The 20507-nt window shown below is 46.7% G+C and overlaps 1 protein-coding gene across 1 annotated transcript; it reads right to left on the reverse strand.

Moving 5' to 3' along the window:
• Positions 1 to 16563: 16563 nt before the first annotated feature.
• LOC123058242 (COPII coat assembly protein sec16) lies at positions 16564 to 17908 on the reverse strand. The gene is made up of 2 exons (XM_044481035.1): positions 17305 to 17908; positions 16564 to 17224 (listed from the first exon to the last, which is right to left on the reverse strand). Exons 1-2 carry the CDS (start codon positions 17443 to 17445, stop codon positions 16991 to 16993), a joined length of 375 nt encoding a protein of 124 aa, XP_044336970.1. The 5' UTR covers positions 17446 to 17908; the 3' UTR covers positions 16564 to 16990.
• Between the last annotated feature and the right edge of the window lie 2599 nt (positions 17909 to 20507).

Consider the following 20507-nt stretch of genomic DNA (forward strand, 5'->3'; position numbering starts at 1 on the left):
CCTATTATCTCATGGAGAAAATCCCTCATCCCGTTGACAATGCATTTGGAAGCGATTTTGTACAGAACGGACAAAGGGAAATCGGTCTATACTGATTTATCCAGTGCGGGTGGCGTACCTTAGGGATTAATGTGATTGTCGTATCGTTCATGCCTATAGGTAGCTCACCCTAATTCAGGAAATCCAACACCGCCGGGACTATATCATCTTTCAATAATGACCAGTGTCTCTGAAAAAATCCCGCGGTAAAACCATCCACACCCGGTGCCTTGGAAGGAGCCATCTGAAACAAAGCAGTTTGTACCTCCTTCTCCGTGAACGACATATCAAGATGTTCGTTCATTGGAGCGGTCACTCGAGTTGGAACCAAATTCATCAGTTCGTCAAGCGGTTTAAACCCTTGGGATGTGTACAGAGTTTGAAAGAACTGTTGTACTTCAATATGATCATCCTCCCGTGTTTGACAAACTGACCCATTTGCACGCTCAAGCCTTTCAATCTTATTTATTCTCCTTCGTTGTGCTGCTTGTGCATGAAAAAAATTTGTATTTCGATCGCCCTCGCGCAGGTACAACACTCTAGACCGTTGCCGCATCCATATTTCCTCCTGATGAATTGCTTCTCTAAGCTTTTTGACTGTAGCCTTTTCTTCATCAGTGGGACCTCTCCCAGCCGCTCGGCTCCTCAGACGGTTCAAATTCTCCCGGAGCTTCCTGACTGTAGCCGTCAAACTGCCAAACTCCCGTGCGCCCCATGCAGATAATGAGCTCTTCATGTTATTGAGCGCACCAAGTACTCCTGCCAGCCCTTGCTGACCCGCCCCGTTTTGCCAATTAGTCATGACAATACTATCATAATCTGCATGTGTCTGCCACACATCCTCGTAGTGAAATTGTTTCGCTCCTTGTCTTCCCCCCGTGACAACATGTTCCCGCAGCTGTACCAGCACAAAGCAGTGGTCAGACTCTGTAGTACTAATGTGTCGAACTCTGGTATGGCCAAAACGGTTGATGAGCTCCGGATTGCCAAATGCTCTATCCAGCCGAGCTTTAACATTGTCATCACCTGCTTGGCCATTATCCCATGTATACTCCATTCCAGTCCACCCTAGGTCCTGGAACAAGCACTCATCAATTATGTCTCGGAATGCCCTCATCTGCCACTCCAGATGGGCAGCTCGTGAAAAGTGCTCCGATGCAAATAAGGTTTCATTAAAGTCACCAATACATAACCATGCTGGGTGCTGGATGGAGAATAAGGTTCGAAGAAATCTCCAGCTATGGTGTCTATCTGATGCTCGTGGGGCTCCATAGAATCCCGCGAGTCTCCATTTTTCAGAGATGTGATCACTTTTCTACACCATTACATCTATATGGCCAGAACTATAGTTTTGAAGTTCAACCTGCACTTCGGCTGACCAAAACAAACCAATACCTCCACTTAGACCATCACTGTCTACTGCGAAATAGCCTACAAAACCAAGTTGATTCTTTAGGTTTTCCACTCTTTTAGCTGCAATCTTTGTCTCCATTACAAATAGAAGACATGGCCCTTCTTGCTTCACTACACTGCGAAGCTCACGAACTGCCGCTGGGTTCCCAAGCCCACGGTAGTTCCAGCTAAGGCAATTCATGGTGACTGGCAAGGCCGCACTGCAGCCTCTGCCAATGTCCCGGAGTTAACTGGAGTAGGTTTCTTTTTCTTTGGCGACCTCTCGCCATCCTCACCTTTCTCAGAGGAATCGGTCGGGTCCTCATCAGTCCCCTGTTTGCCTCCCCCTTGGTTGTGTGGCTCGTGAAGGAAATATGCCCTAGAGGCAATAATAATGTTATTATTTTTATTTCCTTATATCATGATAAATGTTTATTATTCATGCTAGAATTGTATTATCCGGAAACATAATACTTGTGTGAATACATAGACAAACCAAACGTCACTAGTATGCCTCTACTTAACTAGCTCATTAATCAAAGATGGTTATGTTTCCTAACCATAGACATGTGTTGTCATTTGATTAACGGGATCACATTATTAGGAGAATGATGTGATTGACATGACCCATTCCATTAGCTTAGCACCCGATCGTTTAGTATGTTGCTATTGCTTTCTTCATGACTTATACATGTTCCTATAACTATGAGATTATGCAACTCCCGTTTGCCGGAGGAACACTTTGTGTGCTACCAAACGTCACAACGTAACTGGGTGATTATAAAGGAGCTCTACAGGTGTCTCCAAAGGTACATGTTGGGTTGGCGTATTTCGAGATTAGGATTTGTCACTCCGATTGTCGGAGAGGTATCTCTGGGCCCTCTCGGTAATGCACATCACATAAGCCTTGCAAGCATTGCAACTAATGAGTTAGTTGCGAGATGATGTATTACGAAACGAGTAAAGAGACTTGCCGGTAACGAGATTGAACTAGGTATTGAGATACCGACGATCGAATCTCGGGCAAGTAACATACCGATGACAAAGGGAACAACGTATGTTGTTATGCGGTCTGACCGATAAAGATCTTCGTAGAATATGTAGGAGCCAATATGAGCATCCAGGTTCCGCTATTGGTTATTGACCGGAGACGTGTCTCGGTCATGTCTACATTGTTCTCGAACCCGTAGGGTCCGCACGCTTAAGGTTTCGATGACAGTTATATTATGAGTTTATGAGTTTTGATGTACCGAAGTTAGTTCGGAGTCCCGGATGTGATCACGGACATAACGAGGAGTCTCGAAATGGTCGAGACATAAAGATTGATATATTGGACGGCTATATTCGGACACCGGAAGTGTTCCGGGTGATTTCGGAGAAAACCGGAGAGCCGGAGGGTTACCGGAACCCTACCGGGAGAAGTAATGGGCCATATGGGCCTTAGTGGAGAGAGAGAGGGGCAGCAAGGGTGGGCCGCGCGCCTCCTCCCCCCTGGTCCGAATTGGACTAGGAGAGGGGGGGGCGGCGCCCCCCTTTCCTTCTCCTTCCCCACTTCCTTCCCCCTCCTAGTAGGAGTCCTACTCCTACTAGGAGGAGGACTCCTCCTTGGCGCGCCTATAGGGCCGGCCGGCCTCCTCCCCTTGCTCCTTTATATACGGGGGCAGGGGGCACCCCTAGACACACAAGTTGATCCACGTGATCATATTCTTAGCCGTGTGCGGTGCCCCCTTCCACCATAATCCTCGATAATATTGTAGCGGTGCTTAGGCGAAGCCCTGCGACGGTAGTACATCAAGATCGTCACCACGCCGTCGTGCTGACGGAACTCTTCCCCGACACTTTGCTGGATCGGAGTCCGGGGATCGTCATCGAGCTGAACGTGTGCTAAAACTCGGAGGTGCCGTAGTTTCGGTGCTTGATCGGTCGGGCCGTGAAGACGTACGACTACATCAACCGCGTTGTGCTAACGCTTCCGCTGTCGGTCTACAAGGGTACGTAGATCACACTCTCCCCTCTCGTTGCTATGCATCACCATGATCTTGCGTGTGCGTAGGAATTTTTTTGAAATTACTACGTTCCCCAACAGTGGCATCCGAGCCTAGGTTTTATGTGTTGATGTTATATGCACGAGTAGAACACAAGTGAGTTGTGGGCGATATAAGTCATACTGCTTACCAGCATGTCATACTTTGGTTCGGCGGTATTGTTGGACGAAGCGGCCCGGACCGACATTACGCGTACGCTTACGCGAGACCGGTTCTCCCGACGTGCTTTGCACAAAGGTGGCTAGCGGGTGACAGTTTCTCCAACTTTAGTTGAACCGAGTGTGGCTACGCCCGGTCCTTGCGAAGGTTAAAACAACACCAACTTGACAAACTATCGTTGTGGTTTTGATGCGTAGGTAAGATTGGTTCTTGCTTAAGCCCGTAGCAGCCACGTAAAACTTGCAACAACAAAGTAGAGGACGTCTAACTTGTTTTTGCAGGGCATGTTGTGATGTGATATGGTCAAGACATGATGCTAAATTTTATTGTATGAGATGATCATGTTTTGTAACCAAGTTATCGGCAACTGGCAGGAGCCATATGGTTGTCGCTTTATTGTATGCAATGCAATTGCGCTGTAATGCTTTACTTTATCACTAAGCGGTAGCGATAGTCGTGGAAGCATAAGATTGGCGAGACGACAACGATGCTACGATGGTGATCAAGGTGTCGCGCCGGTGACGATGGTGATCACGACGGTGCTTCGAAGATGGAGATCACAAGCACAAGATGATGATGGCCATATCATATCACTTATATTGATTGCATGTGATGTTTATCTTTTATGCATCTTATCTTGCTTTGATTGACGGTAGCATTTTAAGATGATCTCTCACTAATTATCAAGAAGTGTTCTCCCTGAGTATGCACCGTTGCGAAAGTTCTTCGTGCTGAGACACCACGTGATGATCGGGTGTGATAGGCTCTACGTTCAAATACAACGGGTGCAAAACAGTTGCACACGCAGAATACTCAGGTTATACTTGACGAGCCAAGCATATACAGATATGGCCTCGGAACACGGAGACCGAAAGGTCGAGCGTGAATCATATAGTAGATATGATCAACATAGCGATGTTCACCAATGAAACTACTCCATCTCACGTGATGATCGGACATGGTTTAGTTGATTTGGATCACGTAATCACTTAGAGGATTAGAGGGATGTCTATCTAAGTGGGAGTTCTTTAGTAATATGATTAATTGAACCTAAATTTATCATGAACTTAGTACCTGATAGTATCTTGCTTGTTTATGTTTGATTGTAGATAGATGGCCCGTGCTGTTGTTCCGTTGAATTTTAATGCGTTCCTTGAGAAAGCAAAGTTGAAAGATGATGGTAGCAATTACACGGACTGGGTCCGTAACTTGAGGATTATCCTCATTGCTGCACAGAAGAATTACGTCCTGGAAGCACCGCTGGGTGCCAGGCCTGCTGCTGGAGCAACACCAGATGTTATGAACGTCTGGCAGAGCAAAGCTGATGACTACTCGATAGTTCAGTGTGCCATGCTTTACGGCTTAGAATCGGGACTTCAACGACGTTTTGAACGTCATGGAGCATATGAGATGTTCCAGGAGTTGAAGTTAATATTTCAAGCAAATGCCCGGATTGAGAGATATGAAGTCTCCAATAAGTTCTATAGCTGCAAGATGGAGGAGAACAGTTCTGTCAGTGAGCATATACTCAAAATGTCTGGGTATAATAATCACTTGATTCAATTGGGAGTTAATCTTCCAGATGATTGCGTCATTGACAGAATTCTCCAATCACTGCCACCAAGCTACAAGAGCTTCGTGATGAACTATAATATGCAAGGGATGAATAAGACTATTCCCGAGCTCTTCGCAATGCTGAAAGCTGCGGAGGTAGAAATCAAGAAGGAGCATCAAGTGTTGATGGTCAATAAGACCACTAGTTTCAAGAAAAAGGGCAAAGGGAAGAAGAAGGGGAACTTCAAAAAGAACAGCAAGCAAGTTGCTACTCAAGAGAAGAAACCCAAACCTGGACCTAAGCCTGAAACTGAGTGCTTCTACTGCAAGCAGACTGGTCACTGGAAGCGGAACTGCCCCAAGTATTTGGCGGATAAGAAGGATGGCAAGGTGAACAAAGGTATATGTGATATACATGTTATTGATGTGTACCTTACTAATGCTCGCAGTAGCACCTGGGTATTTGATACTGGTTCTGTTGCTAACATTTGCAACTCGAAACAGGGACTACGGATTAAGCGAAGATTGGCTAAGGACGAGGTGACGATGCGCGTGGGAAATGGTTCCAAAGTCGATGTGATCGCGGTCGGCACGCTACCTCTACATCTACCTTCGGGATTAGTATTAGACCTAAATAATTGTTATTTGGTGCCAGCGTTAAGCATGAACATTATATCTGGATCTTGTTTGATGCGAGACGGTTATTCATTTAAATCAGAGAATAATGGTTGTTCTATTTATATGAGTAATATCTTTTATGGTCATGCACCCTTAAAGAGTGGTCTATTCTTATTAAATCTCGATAGTAGTGACACACATATTCATAATGTTGAAGCCAAAAGATGCAGAGTTGATAATGATAGTGCAACTTATTTGTGGCACTGCCGTTTGGGTCATATCGGTGTAAAGCGCATGAAGAAACTCCATACTGATGGGCTTTTGGAACCACTTGATTATGAATCACTTGGTACTTGCGAACCGTGCCTTATGGGTAAGATGACAAAAACACCGTTCTCCGGTACTATGGAGAGAGCAACAGATTTGTTGGAAATCATACATACAGATGTATGTGGTCCGATGAATGTTGAGGCTCGTGGCGGATATCGTTATTTTCTCACCTTCACAGATGACTTAAGCAGATATGGGTATATCTACTTAATGAAACATAAGTCTGAAACATTTGAAAAGTTCAAAGAATTTCAGAGTGAAGTTGAAAATCATCGTAACAAGAAAATAAAATTCCTACGATCTGATCGTGGAGGAGAATATTTGAGTTACGAGTTTGGTGTACATTTGAAACAATGCGGAATAGTTTCGCAACTCACGCCACCCGGAACACCACAACGTAATGGTGTGTCCGAACGTCGTAATCGTACTTTACTTGATATGGTGCGATCTATGATGTCTCTTACTGATTTACCGCTATCGTTTTGGGGTTATGCTCTAGAGACGGCCGCATTCACGTTAAATAGGGCACCATCAAAATCCGTTGAGACGACGCCTTATGAACTATGGTTTGGCAAGAAACCAAAGTTGTCGTTTCTGAAAGTTTGGGGTTGCGATGCTTATGTGAAAAAGCTTCAACCTGATAAGCTCGAACCCAAATCGGAGAAATGTGTCTTCATAGGATATCCAAAGGAAACTATTGGATACACCTTCTATCACAGATCCGAAGGCAAAACTTTTGTTGCTAAATTCGGAAACTTTCTAGAGAAGGAGTTTCTCTCGAAAGAAGTGAGTGGGAGGAAAGTAGAACTTGATGAGGTAACTGTACCTGCTCCCTTATTGGAAAGTAGTACATCACAGAAACCAGTTTCTGTGACACCTACACCAATTAGTGAGGAAGCTAATGATGATGATCATGAAGCTTCAGAACAAGATACTACTGAACCTCGTAGATCAACCAGAGTAAGATCCGCACCAGAGTGGTACGGTAATCCTGTTCTGGAAGTCATGCTACTAGATCATGATGAACCTACGAACTATGGAGAAGCGATGGTGAGCCCAGATTCCGCAAAATGGCTTGAAGCCATGAAATCTGAGATGGGATCCATGTATGAGAACAAAGTATGGACTTTGGTTGACTTGCCCAATGATCGGCAAGCAATTGAGAATAAATGGATCTTTAAGAAGAAGACTGACGCTGACGGTAATGTTACTGTCTACAAAGCTCGACTTGTCGCAAAAGGTTTTCGACAAGTTCAAGGGATTGACTACGATGAGACCTTCTCACCCGTAGCGATGCTTAAGTCTGTCCGAATCATGTTAGCAATTGCCGCATTTTATGATTATGAAATTTGGCAGATGGATGTCAAAACTGCATTCCTGAATGGATTTCTGCAAGAAGAGTTGTATATGATGCAACCGGAAGGTTTTGTCGATCCAAAGGGAGCTAACAAAGTGTGCAAGCTCCAGCGATCCATTTATGGACTGGTGCAAGCCTCTCGGAGTTGGAATAAACGCTTTGATAGTGTGATCAAAGCATTTGGTTTTGTACAGACTTTTGGAGAAGCCTGTATTTACAAGAAAGTGAGTGGGAGCTCTGTAGCATTTCTGATATTATATGTAGATGACATATTACTAATCGGAAATGATATAGAATTTCTGGATAGCATAAAGGGATACTTGAATAAGAGTTTTTCAATGAAAGACCTCGGTGAAGCTGCTTACATATTGGGCATTAAGATCTATAGAGACAGATCAAGACGCTTAATTGGACTTTCACAAAGCACATACCTTGACAAAGTTTTGAAAAAGTTCAAAATGGATCAAGCAAAGAAAGGATTCTTGCCTGTGTTACAAGGTGTGAAATTGAGTAAGACTCAATGCCCGACCAATGCAGAAGATAGAGAGAAAATGAAAGATGTTCCCTATGCTTCAGCCATAGGCTCTATCATGTATGCAATGCTGTGTACCAGACCTGATGTGTGTCTTGCTATAAGTCTAGCAGGCAGGTACCAAAGTAATCCAGGAGTGGATCACTGGACAGCGGTCAAGAACATCCTGAAATACCTGAAAAGGACTAAGGATATGTTTCTCATATATGGAGGTGACAAAGAGCTCATCGTAAATGGTTACGTTGATGCAAGCTTTGACACTGATCCGGACGATTCTAAATCGCAAACCGGATACGTTTTTACATTAAACGGTGGAGCTGTCAGTTGGTGCAGTTCTAAACAAAGCGTTGTGGCGGGATCTACATGTGAAGCGGAGTACATAGCTGCTTCGGAAGCAGCAAACGAAGGAGTCTGGATGAAGGAGTTCATATCCGATCTAGGTGTCATACCTAGTGCATCGGGTCCAATGAAAATCTTTTGTGACAATACTGGTGCAATTGCCTTGGCAAAGGAATCCAGATTTCACAAGAGAACCAAGCACATCAAGAGACGCTTCAATTCCATCCGGGATCTAGTCCAGGTGGGAGACATAGAGATTTGCAAGATACATACGGATCTGAATATTGCAGACCCGTTGACTAAGCCTCTTCCACGAGCAAAACATGATCAGCACCAAAGCTCCATGGGTGTTAGAATCATTACTGTGTAATCTAGATTATTGACTCTAGTGCAAGTGGGAGACTGAAGGAAATATGCCCTAGAGGCAATAATAATGTTATTATTTTTATTTCCTTATATCATGATAAATGTTTATTATTCATGCTAGAATTGTATTATCCGGAAACATAATACTTGTGTGAATACATAGACAAACCAAACGTCACTAGTATGCCTCTACTTGACTAGCTCATTAATCAAAGATGGTTATGTTTCCTAACCATAGACATGTGTTGTCATTTGATTAACGGGATCACATTATTAGGAGAATGATGTGATTGACATGACCCATTCCATTAGCTTAGCACCCGATCGTTTAGTATGTTGCTATTGCTTTCTTCATGACTTATACATGTTCCTATGACTATGAGATTATGCAACTCCCGTTTGCCGGAGGAACACTTTGTGTGCTACCAAACGTCACAACGTAACTGGGTGATTATAAAGGAGCTCTACAGGTGTCTCCAAAGGTACATGTTGGGTTGGCGTATTTCGAGATTAGGATTTGTCACTCCGATTGTCGGAGAGGTATCTCTGGGCCCTCTCGGTAATGCACATCACATAAGCCTTGCAAGCATTGCAACTAATGAGTTAGTTGCGAGATGATGTATTACGAAACGAGTAAAGAGACTTGCCGGTAACGAGATTGAACTAGGTATTGAGATACCGACGATCGAATCTCGGGCAAGTAACATACCGATGACAAAGGGAACAACGTATGTTGTTATGCGGTCTGACCGATAAAGATCTTCGTAGAATATGTAGGAGCCAATATGAGCATCCAGGTTCCGCTATTGGTTATTGACCGGAGACGTGTCTCGGTCATGTCTACATTGTTCTCGAACCCGTAGGGTCCGCACGCTTAAGGTTTCGATGACAGTTATATTATGAGTTTATGAGTTTTGATGTACCGAAGTTAGTTCGGAGTCCCGGATGTGATCACGGACATAACGAGGAGTCTCGAAATGGTCGAGACATAAAGATTGATATATTGGACGGCTATATTCGGACACCGGAAGTGTTCCGGGTGATTTCGGAGAAAACCGGAGAGCCGGAGGGTTACCGGAACCCTACCGGGAGAAGTAATGGGCCATATGGGCCTTAGTGGAGAGAGAGAGGGGCAGCAAGGGTGGGCCGCGCGCCTCCTCCCCCCTGGTCCGAATTGGATTAGGAGAGGGGGGCGGCGCTCCCCTTTCCTTCTCCTTCCCCACTTCCTTCCCCCTCCTAGTAGGAGTCCTACTCCTACTAGGAGGAGGACTCCTCCTTGGCGCGCCTATAGGGCCGGCCGGCCTCCTCCCCTTGCTCCTTTATATATGGGGGCAGGGGGCACCCCTAGACACACAAGTTGATCCACGTGATCATATTCTTAGCCGTGTGCGGTGCCCCCTTCCACCATAATCCTCGATAATATTGTAGCGGTGCTTAGGCGAAGCCCTGCGACGGTAGTACATCAAGATCATCACCACGCCGTCGTGCTGACGGAACTCTTCCCCGACACTTTGCTGGATTGGAGTCCGGGGATCATCATCGAGCTGAACGTGTGCTAAAACTCGGAGGTGCCGTAGTTTCGGTGCTTGATCGGTCGGGCCGTGAAGACGTACGACTACATCAACCGCGTTGTGCTAACGCTTCCGCTGTCGGTCTACAAGGGTACGTAGATCACACTCTCCCCTCTCGTTGCTATGCATCACCATGATCTTGCGTGTGCGTAGGAAATTTTTGAAATTACTACGTTCCCCAACAGCTCGTTCATCAGCAAGGGCATAACCCTCCTGTACTCCTTTTTGTTCCTCGGCGGCCCCCCTTTTCTTTTGTTTTGATTCATATTATTTGCTGGGGAAGTAACCACGGTTCCATTCTCAACTGCAGTACCTGAACCCTTTGTACCAGCTGTATCTCTCTGGTTGCTTGATTGCTCTTTTGGCATGTACTCACTAGCATCAGGTTTTTTGCGATCCTCTGATGCCGCAACCCTTTCCCGAAGGGAAGATCCCCTTTAGCATCCCTCGTTCCAGGGGTCGGACAGTGCAAATCAGAGTGGCCCAAGCGTCCACATGAAAAGCAGAAGTGTGGAACATTTTCATAGAGAATATCATAAAGGTCCTTGCTCTTCCTCCGCGCCGACTCAATCAGAATCCACCACCTCAGAGGTTTTTCCACATCAACTGAAACTCTGGCTCTCAGATAGCCATTAGCATGATCAAACTGCACACGAGTTGCCTCCTTGTCAATCTTCTTTGCAATGGCACCACACCATTTGTCATTACGCAGGTTGAAAGGAAGATTTACTACCCTCGCCCACATATGGATATTGTCAAAACTCAGTTCAGATGGGCGCATGCATTCATCAAACTCCGCCAAGACGACAACATTCTTACTAACATGCTATGGCGCCCCTTCCCAGACGGATCCCTGTCTCTCTGGCTAGCAAATTCAGCCACGAACATATTCTCTCCAACCGATCTAAAGACCAAACCTTTAGGGTTTCCCCTAGCTGGATGGAGAGCGCTGATAATTGTTTGGATGTGAAGAACCCTCCTATGTAGCCCTTTTCCAGCCAGCATCCACCTCTCTTGAATCCCTTCATCTCTATCATCCAGAACAAGCGGCGTAGCCTCCTCCTCGGTGATGTCCAATTTGCCTAGGGCCTCCGCTAACCTCGCCCTTGCCGCACGGGGAGACAAGGGCTCCTTCCCGCTGCTATGGCCCGATGATGTTGCCATCCTCCAGCCACAGATCCTGTGCGCCGTGCCGGAGATCAGCACGCGCCGCCAAGATCCACCCGCAAACCCTAATCGCCTCTAGAGGGCGCTCCGGGTATTACGGGGGAAAGGCTGGTCACTATATTTGTGTTGAAAGCTCACTTTGAACAATGTACTTAAGAATACGGCCACTATATACGACTTAAGAATACAAAATTCAATTGGTTAAGAGGGATGCGTGCGCCCCACCCACCTGAAAATAATTTTTTTTGGGGGGGGGGAAGCAAGAATGGTAAACACACGGACCTTTTACAGGGCTGTTAGGGGACTTTCCCATAATACTCCCCCCTATTTTTCACCAGGGTGGGGCCCCAGCCTCCTCCTTGATCCAATTAAAAAGCGCCAGGTCAATCTCAGTCCCTAATCCTTAAGTAAACTTCTATTGATGTAGCATTGGTGGGGGATGAAGAGGAAAGGGCCGTAAGGTAATCATCCGCAGCACGGGTGCACGTACGCAGCACACACGCATTGCAGCCTTCTACACGCCCAAGTCCGTCCACTACCTCGCCAACTGGCCATGCAGCCCGAGCTCGTGGAGTCCTGCATCCCCAACGCGTCTGCCGGCCGAGCCCTCTCGCCATGTCTTCCACGTGGTCACCTCGACCATATGTCTCCCGGCCTTCAGCGTCTGGTTTCGCACGCAGCCTGCCGCCGCTCGGCACGATCGTGCAGCTTCTCCCTTCTCACCATTCACAACATGCATGCATGTATACACACAAAGCAAGCACAAACACAACTCAATACGCACGCACAACAACGAGCAGCCGCCGCCTGGCATGGCTAGCGGGAGTGGACGTACGGTGCCGGGGTGCACGTCGTGCTGCCGGTCATCCGGGACAGGGTCTCATGAGCGATCGCCGGCCGCGTCGCACTGGCAACACTGATCGATGCCGACCGGCGGATGTACAGGAGCTGCGAGACGAGCTAGGCGGCGCAACACATACCAACTCTCTGTTTGCATGAGATGGCCACATGAACGACTGGGGCGACACCCACACTGGCCGCCCTCCTCGCCGTGCGCGCGCACCATGGTGGCGCGGCTACCGGAGCATGCCCCGGCGGCCTCTGATATGTCATATGTGCATGTTGTGTGCTAGGCTGCTAGCTGTGCGCGCGCTTGCATGTTGTGTGCGAGTGTGTGTGCATGCGTCTTGTGTGTTCTCATAACAAGGTCGCGCTCTAGTTTATTTATACGCAACGAAGCTGCTAGTTCAATTGGCTGGGTTGTCTGGGCGTCAGCGACAAGCCCCTGGTTTGAATCCCTAATTCTGTCGCATAGTTTTTCATTTCTTATTCAACCCACTGACAGCAGGGACCCATGCAAGGTAGAGAGAGAACATTGGCTGACTAGGCTGCATTATTTGCCATGTAGGCAATTTAACCGGTTAAAGTGGCAAAAATACGAAGCTATACAGTGAGCACATAATCACCTCAAGTTGTATATAATGGCCGCATTAACTATATGCTTAAGCAAAATGACCAAAGTGAGCTTTAAAACAAATACAGTAATCTATTGACTTTACTTTCCACTCTCTCAAGGCGACTTGGAAAAGCCTTCCTCCCTTTAATCTCTGGCTGCGAGCCCGTGCATTCAGCTCCCCTTCGCCTGCCGCTCCGGCTGCGGTGGTGGGGAGGAGAATCCTAATGTCTCGTCTCCTGCTAGCAGATAGGTAAGGTTTAAGTCCTCTAAAGGGCGTGGTTTGGACGGATGGCGGCGCCCCTTCTTTGAGTCAGTCTTTTGGGATTCGATCCTCCTTAAATTCGTCTGTTGGGACGGATTAGACGGAGTTCCAGCGTAGATTCCTGCCAGCTCCTTGGAGGCGGCGAGGTTAAGGTTTCTCGCCGTGCGTACCCAACAACAATATTTGGTATCAGGTTTTTCAGATCGATTCAAGGATTCAACGGTAATGACTGCAACTCTAGGGCGCTGGTCCTTGGAGGCACGTGCACGAAGACTACACATGGCATTATTTTTTTCTCTATGAAGAACCCCTTGTATTTTTGTTCTCTCGTGGTTGTGCCTGTAATCTTGCAAAATTCCCACATTTTCGAAACCCATGTGAAGTATTTGATGAAATGTACAACGGTCCACGAAATCGTGCACGCCGCCCCGCACCCCGCACGGCACCTTGCTTCCCGAGGAAGTGGACGCCGCGGAGGAACCCAGACGCAAGACTGCGCCGACGCAGAGCACGTCGGTCAGCCTGGTGCACGGGGCCACAGAGTAGCTGCGCGTAGATGCTCTGGTATATACGCGTCGACGCACAGGATGGCCTCGTCGGGCCTGGTGGTGCACACGGTGTCTTGCGCGTGGGCGTGGTGCTCATATCACGTTTTCTATGAACCGGAGGAGATGCCGGCGATGGCGTCCACTGCGTCGACGCGCTGCGCATTCCATCAGACACATCGCGTGCATTCCAAAAAGAGGGTTGTGGGAGAAAAAGACAAGGGTGTCCTTTGTTAAGTGCCACGTGTGGGCCTCTACATGATTTTATATCAAGCTGACCCCACACAAGTTTCTTTTTGAACATAAATAACTTTATTCCTCGTACTCCCTCCGTCCGGAAATACTTGTCCTCGGAATGAATAAAAGGGGATATATCTAGACGTATTTTAGTTCTAGATACATCTTTTTTATCCATTTTGATGACAAGTATTTTCAGACGAAAGAAGTATAAGCCATGCCATTTACAATATGTGGAAGAATAAAGTCAAGGGGATTGGAAGAGTCCCAAAATTCAGATAAACCAAGACTAAAGCAGTGCTTTGCTAAACAATCAGCAACAAGATTGGTTTCCCTTCCGCAATGAACGAACCTAACATTTGAAAAGTCCATCGCCAGCAGATTAGTCTCAGTGATGATTGGCACATCGGGACTCATGTAAGCATCAAGGTCTGAAACTGTAACACCCTCGATGCGACTATATCTCCCACGTGTCGAGGCACGACTTAGAGGCATAATCGCATTGAAGGCATATGTCGCAAGTGAGGTAATCTTCACACAACCCATGTAATATAATAAGGGAAAGAGATACATAGTTGGCTTACAATCGCCACTTCACACAATTACATGAATAAAGCATTACATCATACAGATACAATCAAGGTCCGACTACGGAACCAAAATAAAAGAAGAACCCCAAATGCGACAAAGGTCCCCGATCGACCCCAACTGGGCTCCACTACTGATCAACTGGAACGAAACAACACAAAGGGCAAGATCTTCATCGAGCTCCTCCTGAGCTTGGTTGCGTCATCTGCACGGACTCAACGGCACCTGCAAGCTGGTTTTGGAAGTATCTGTGAGCCACGGGGACTCAGCAATCTCGCACCCGCGAGATCAAGACTATTTAAGCTTATAGGAAGGATGGAGTAATGAGGTGGAGCTGCAGCAAGCGACTAGCATATATGGTGGCTAACATACGCAAATGAGAGCGAGAAGAGAAGGCAAAGCACGGTCGATAAAAGTATGATCAAGAAGTGATCCTATAACAACCTACATCAAGCATAACTCCAACAACCGTGTTCACTTCCCGGACTCCGCCGGAAAGAGACCATCACGGTTACACACGCGGTTGATGTATTTTAATTAAGGTCAACTTCAGGGTTTTCTACAACCGGACGTTAACAAATTCCCATCTGCCCATAACTGCGGGCACGGCTTTCGAAAGTTCAATCCCTGCAGGGGTGTCCCAACTTAGCCCATCACAAGCTCTCACGGTCAACGAAGGAATAGACCTCCACCCGAGACATTCCGATCAGACTCGGTATCCCGGTACAACAAGACATTTCGACAGGGTAAAACTAAACCAGCAACACCGCCCGAATGTGCCGACAAATCCCGATAGGAGCTGCACATATCTCTTTCTCAGGGCACACTCAGATTGTCCTAGGTACGGGTAGGCCAGCCCAGAGTTGCCCCTGGTAGCCACCGGTAGCTGACAGGTGGACCAACACTCAGAGGAGCACTGGCCCGGGGGGTAAAATAATGATGACCCTCAGGAGCGCGACTCCCAAGGGAAAAGAAAGGCTAGGTGGCAAATGGTAAAACCAATGTTGGGCATTGCTGGAGAAGCTTTACTTAAGGCGAACTGTCAAGGGGTTCCCATTATAGCCCAACCGCGTAAGGGACGCAAAATCCGGGAACATAACACCGATATGACGGAAACTAGGGCGGCAAGAGTGGAACAAAACACCAGGCATAAGGCCGAGCCTTCCACCCTTTACCAAGTATATAGATGCATTAATTATGTAAGATATATTGTGATATCCCAACAAGTAAACATGTTCCAACAAGGAACAACATCTCCATGTTCCAACAAGGAACAAACTTCAATCTTCACCTGCAACTAACAACGCTATAAGAGGGGCTGAGCAAAGCGGTAACATAGCCAATCAACGGTTTGCTAGGATATGGTGGGTTAGAGGTTGAACATGGCAATTTGGGTGGCTGACAAGCAAGTGGTAGGCATCGTAGCAGTGGCAAAGCAAAAGAGCGAGCAAACTAGCATAGCAAAGATAGTAGTGATTTCGAGGGTATGATCATCTTGCCTGAAATCCCGCAAGGAAGAAGAACAAGTCCATGAAGAAGACAAACGGACGTAGTTGAACGGATCCTCACAAATGCGACGTTATCGGAACCAACCGGAAGAAGCAATCACCGGAAAAGGAGCACACAACATAGTAAATAACCAACACATCAACATGGCATGATGCACAAACGAGTATGATGCATGTCCGGTTTAATGAAGCATGGCATGGCAAGGTGCACAAGCAGTTCTACAAATTAAGTGGAGATCAATATGCAACGAGTTGCATATTGACGAAACACCACAACAAGTTATTTAGTTTGATCTCGTTTATGTACTCAACAATATTAAATGTTGGTTAACATGGCAAGGGGTGAAGCATAAGGAAACTAACTATTTAAGCAAGTTTTAATGAGGCCGGAAGAATAAACAACAATTCCGGAAAATCCCCATGTGCACATTTAGAATTTGGTACTGTTCTGCCCTAAACACAATTTTAGGGTTGTTAAACATGCAAAGTAAGGCCACCATGTTAAACTAGGCAAAATTCTACCCCATTTACATATAAAGTTTATTAAAATTGGAGTTACGGTTATTTAGTTATGAAATAAAGCATTTTAGCATGGCATAGGAGCAAATTAATGCAAACAGCATTTTTATCATCTCAAACATAGATGAAAGTTGGATATTATTAATCTACACAAAATTCTGAGCAAGTTTCATATATAAAACATTTTAATCCGATGCACGGTTTGTGAGTTAGTAAATGCATGAACTAGGGGGACTAAACTGTAAAACTGGCAGTCTCAGGAATAATAGGAAAAATTCAGGCGCTGAAAAAAAAACACATGACGGGCTGAAACAGAGGCCGGCCCAAGAAGAACAGGGATCTGGAGGGGAAAGCTCACATCGGGCCTTGGCCCGGCTGGAGGCTGTTGGGCCTTGGGAGGCTGAGTTCAACGCGAGCGGTGGGCCGAGGCCCACGCGCGGGAGACGTGCCTGTGCTCGCATGCGCACACGCTGGCAGGCAGGAACGGCGACGACCGGTGGGGGGGGGGGTGGCGCATCGACGGCGGGGCATTCCGGCAGACGATGGGGATGGATGCGAGGGCGGCGGATCCAGGTAGCTCCAGCCTAGATCTAGCCGGAGGAGGCACGGCGGCGAGCTCCATCGGGCGGCCATGGCGGTTCTGCAGGGGGGAAGGAGAGAGAGATGTGAGGCCTGTGAGAGAGAGGAGAAAAAGAAGGGTCGCGGTGGCGCGCTACTCACCGGTGGCGAGGAAACGGCGTGGCGGGGAACTGATCTGGTGGTTGCCGGCGGCGCGACAGACGAGGACGGCGGGGTTCGGATCCAGCGGCCGGCGCGTTGGTCTGAAGCAGAGGAGGCAGCGACGTTCGAAGACACGGGCATCGGCGGCGATGCAGCACGAGGACGGCAGCGTCGAAGCCCGCGGTGGTCTCCATGGCGAGTCAAGGCGGGGCGCACTGCTGCTGGCCAGCGCGTGGACGAGCTCTGGCTCCTGGTTCGAGTGGGGGCGCGAGAAAATCGGGGCGCCGTGGTGCTCTGCTCCCTGGCGAGCTCAAGCAAGGCAAAGGGGATCCACGACGCAAAGAGAAACAGATCTGGGAGGATCCCGAGGTGGGATTTAAGTGTGGCGGCGGCGGAAGGATGGATGGGACAGCTTCCTAGAAATTAGGGTTCGGTCTGATTATATAGGTAGGGGACTGGGTACGGACTAATCCGGTCCGTTTGATTATAATCGGGCGGTCGAGAAAATATAGGTTAGGAAGCCCGAATAATAAAACGGGGATGTTTTGTAGATGTTGGGGGATGATCCGAACCCAACGGTGATGACTGTCCGGGTCGGGTTCGGGCAAGTTTCGGACACGCACACGAGGGTGCTGCGAGCTGGCAAGAGAGGTTAGGTGGACCTGGCGGTAGGTAGTGAGCTGTGCAGACGGTCTCGGGCTGAGAGAAGAGAAGAGAGGGAGGCCCGGCGACTGTTTCCGGAGACCGAAAACGTCCGACGTTAGACCGGCTATAATGCCGCTATAGTTTAACGGTTGGGCTATCAAACGAACTCCGAACGCGATGAAACTTGGCAGGCGGTCTACCTACACTATAATAAGACCGCACGTCAACTCTCATCCCATTCCGAGAACATTTTCCGGCCACTTATAAAATAATATTTCGGACATGCCGCGGGCGCGTGCAAGTGTGTCTGGGCTCAAAACGGACAACGGAGAGAACTCGGAGAACCGGACGGAATGCAAGTTTCAAAACATGATGATGCAATGCACATGATGACATGATGAAATGCAACACGCAAGCACATGACATGGCAACAATAGCGAATAACTGGAGGACACCTGGCACATCGGTCTCGGGGCGTTACAACACTCCACCACTACGAGAGGATCTCGTCCCGAGATCTAGAATGGCACCGGAGGGGCAACGGAAAAGAAAGAGAAGAGGTAAAACTAAGTTGCTTCTTTGACCAATGAGTGAAACTAAGGAACCTTGAGGTTGAAGGGAAGATATATATTGAGAACACTCCGGTTACAGAAGGGGATCAAGAAAGACCAAATTCGGGCAGCACTCCGGTTGGAAAGAAAAGAATTGAATAAGGTCTTGATAAGATGAGAAGATACTTGATGAAATCACAACACACTGCCACCGGAACTATTGAATGAATGGAGCAAGGGGTAACAAAGATCTCAGACAGCACTCCTGTTGAGAAGGTAGTCAAAATTTGATAAGATGAGATAGCTCAAATGAAAACACGACACTCTGGTTGAGAAAGGGATGCAAGACTTGATACGGTGAAAAGAAGTTGAGCAGAGGACAAGACACTCCGGTTACACAAGATAGAGAAGGAATAAGACTGATATAATTTGGACAGCACTTCGACTGTAAATGGAAGGAATTGAACATGATCTTGACAAACCGAGATGAGGAGTGAAAAGAGCAACATCACAATGCCTCCGGAACAAAAGTAAGAATGGAATGTAGTGAACGAAGGAAAACAATATCTTGAGAGAGCACGATAACAACAAATGCTAGAACGGAGTTGTTGGAAAACCCACAACGAAAATAATAAGCTTGATATGGTCTTATGAAATACATCTCAAATTATGAGATGACAACCTGCCACTCACGGGAAGAAGAATTGGATTGATATGAACGAGGAGACGAGAAACTTATTTCACCGGGAGGATAAATGAAGTACTTGGATCATTTACAAGCACCATAAATAGCATTAATCCTTAGGAAAAGCTTTAGGTGAAATCTATACCAAGATAACTCCAATGAAGAGATTGACGGTTGAAAAGATCTCTTGAACAAAGAGAAAAAGATGGATTTAAATATGTCACTCTTGAAAACTTGTGACTCACGAAGCAACGAAGGGGAATTATCAAGAAGGACATAATACCACCTCCAAAGATACGGTAGAAAGAAATTGCACTCCGGATAGCAAGATGAAGAATGCTTGAACTCCTCAAAACAAAACATGTGTTGAGCACCATGTTTATTTTTGAGTATAGCTTGGCTGATCTTAACTTCAAGAGAAATCTTGAAGAACAATTGAAGAATGCAAAGAATCCTTGACGAACCAGCATGTAGAGCCTCCATGAAGAACTCCGGTAATAAAAGGATGATAAAAAGAAAGAGAAGTTGAAAACACAAGGTGAAGCCTTGCGATGATTTAGATGGAGCTTCGTGACGAGATAATGCGGAAAACTTAGAACTCCGGAAGAAAGATGAACAACAAGCAGCCAAGAATTTATTCCTCCTGGACAAACTCTGAAGGAAAGGATTAATCACTTGGATGAAACCAGAATAAGAATTATGTTATGCGTATCCTTCACCAATTTAAATTGATGACAATCAACGGATTTGGCATACTACTTATTCTCGTAGAAAGGATTAAAAGAGATATATCAAAACTTGAGAAGGTCTTCAACGAACCACCGGTAGGATTGGAACAACAAATGAATTGATATGATGAACAAGGAAGAGAGATCTTGAAAGAACCACCGTAAGAATTGAAAATGATCGAAGTAGGGGTGCATCACCGGTAAGAATTAGCAAATGAACGAAGGTGCTTGAGACAAACTAGATACATGAGAACAAAGAGATCAAGAACTGATTAGAGGATATTCGATAGATGCACCGGCAAGATAGGAGAATGATAACTGACGGCCGAGAATGAATAAACCTGAATTGATGGACTCCGGATGACAAACTGAGAAGACTCTTGAATATCTCCTGATGGGTGAAAAAGATTCTCACAATCGAAAACAATTATGAGAGGATGGCAACAAGCTAGCACCATGAATCTTGAAGAGAATAGAGCAAGATTAAAGAGAAACTCTTCTTCGGTCTTCAAATGATGAGAATGACAACGAGAAACACCACCAAGAATTATTGAGGCACACCGGAAGAATCAAAAGCGAAGAGGTTGAGCCAAC

This window comes from Triticum aestivum, chromosome 3A, assembly GCF_018294505.1.
Source record: "Triticum aestivum cultivar Chinese Spring chromosome 3A, IWGSC CS RefSeq v2.1, whole genome shotgun sequence".
Classification (NCBI taxonomy): domain Eukaryota; kingdom Viridiplantae; phylum Streptophyta; class Magnoliopsida; order Poales; family Poaceae; genus Triticum; species Triticum aestivum.

Coding starts and splice junctions, on each gene's coding strand:
- LOC123058242 (XM_044481035.1), bottom strand. CDS start 17,445: ATGCCCGTGTCTTCGAACGTCGCTGCCTCCTCTGCTTCAGACCAACGC. Junction 17,225..17,304: donor ACGCCGTTTCCTCGCCACCG/GTGAGTAGCGCG, acceptor TCCCCCCTGCAG/AACCGCCATGGCCGCCCGAT.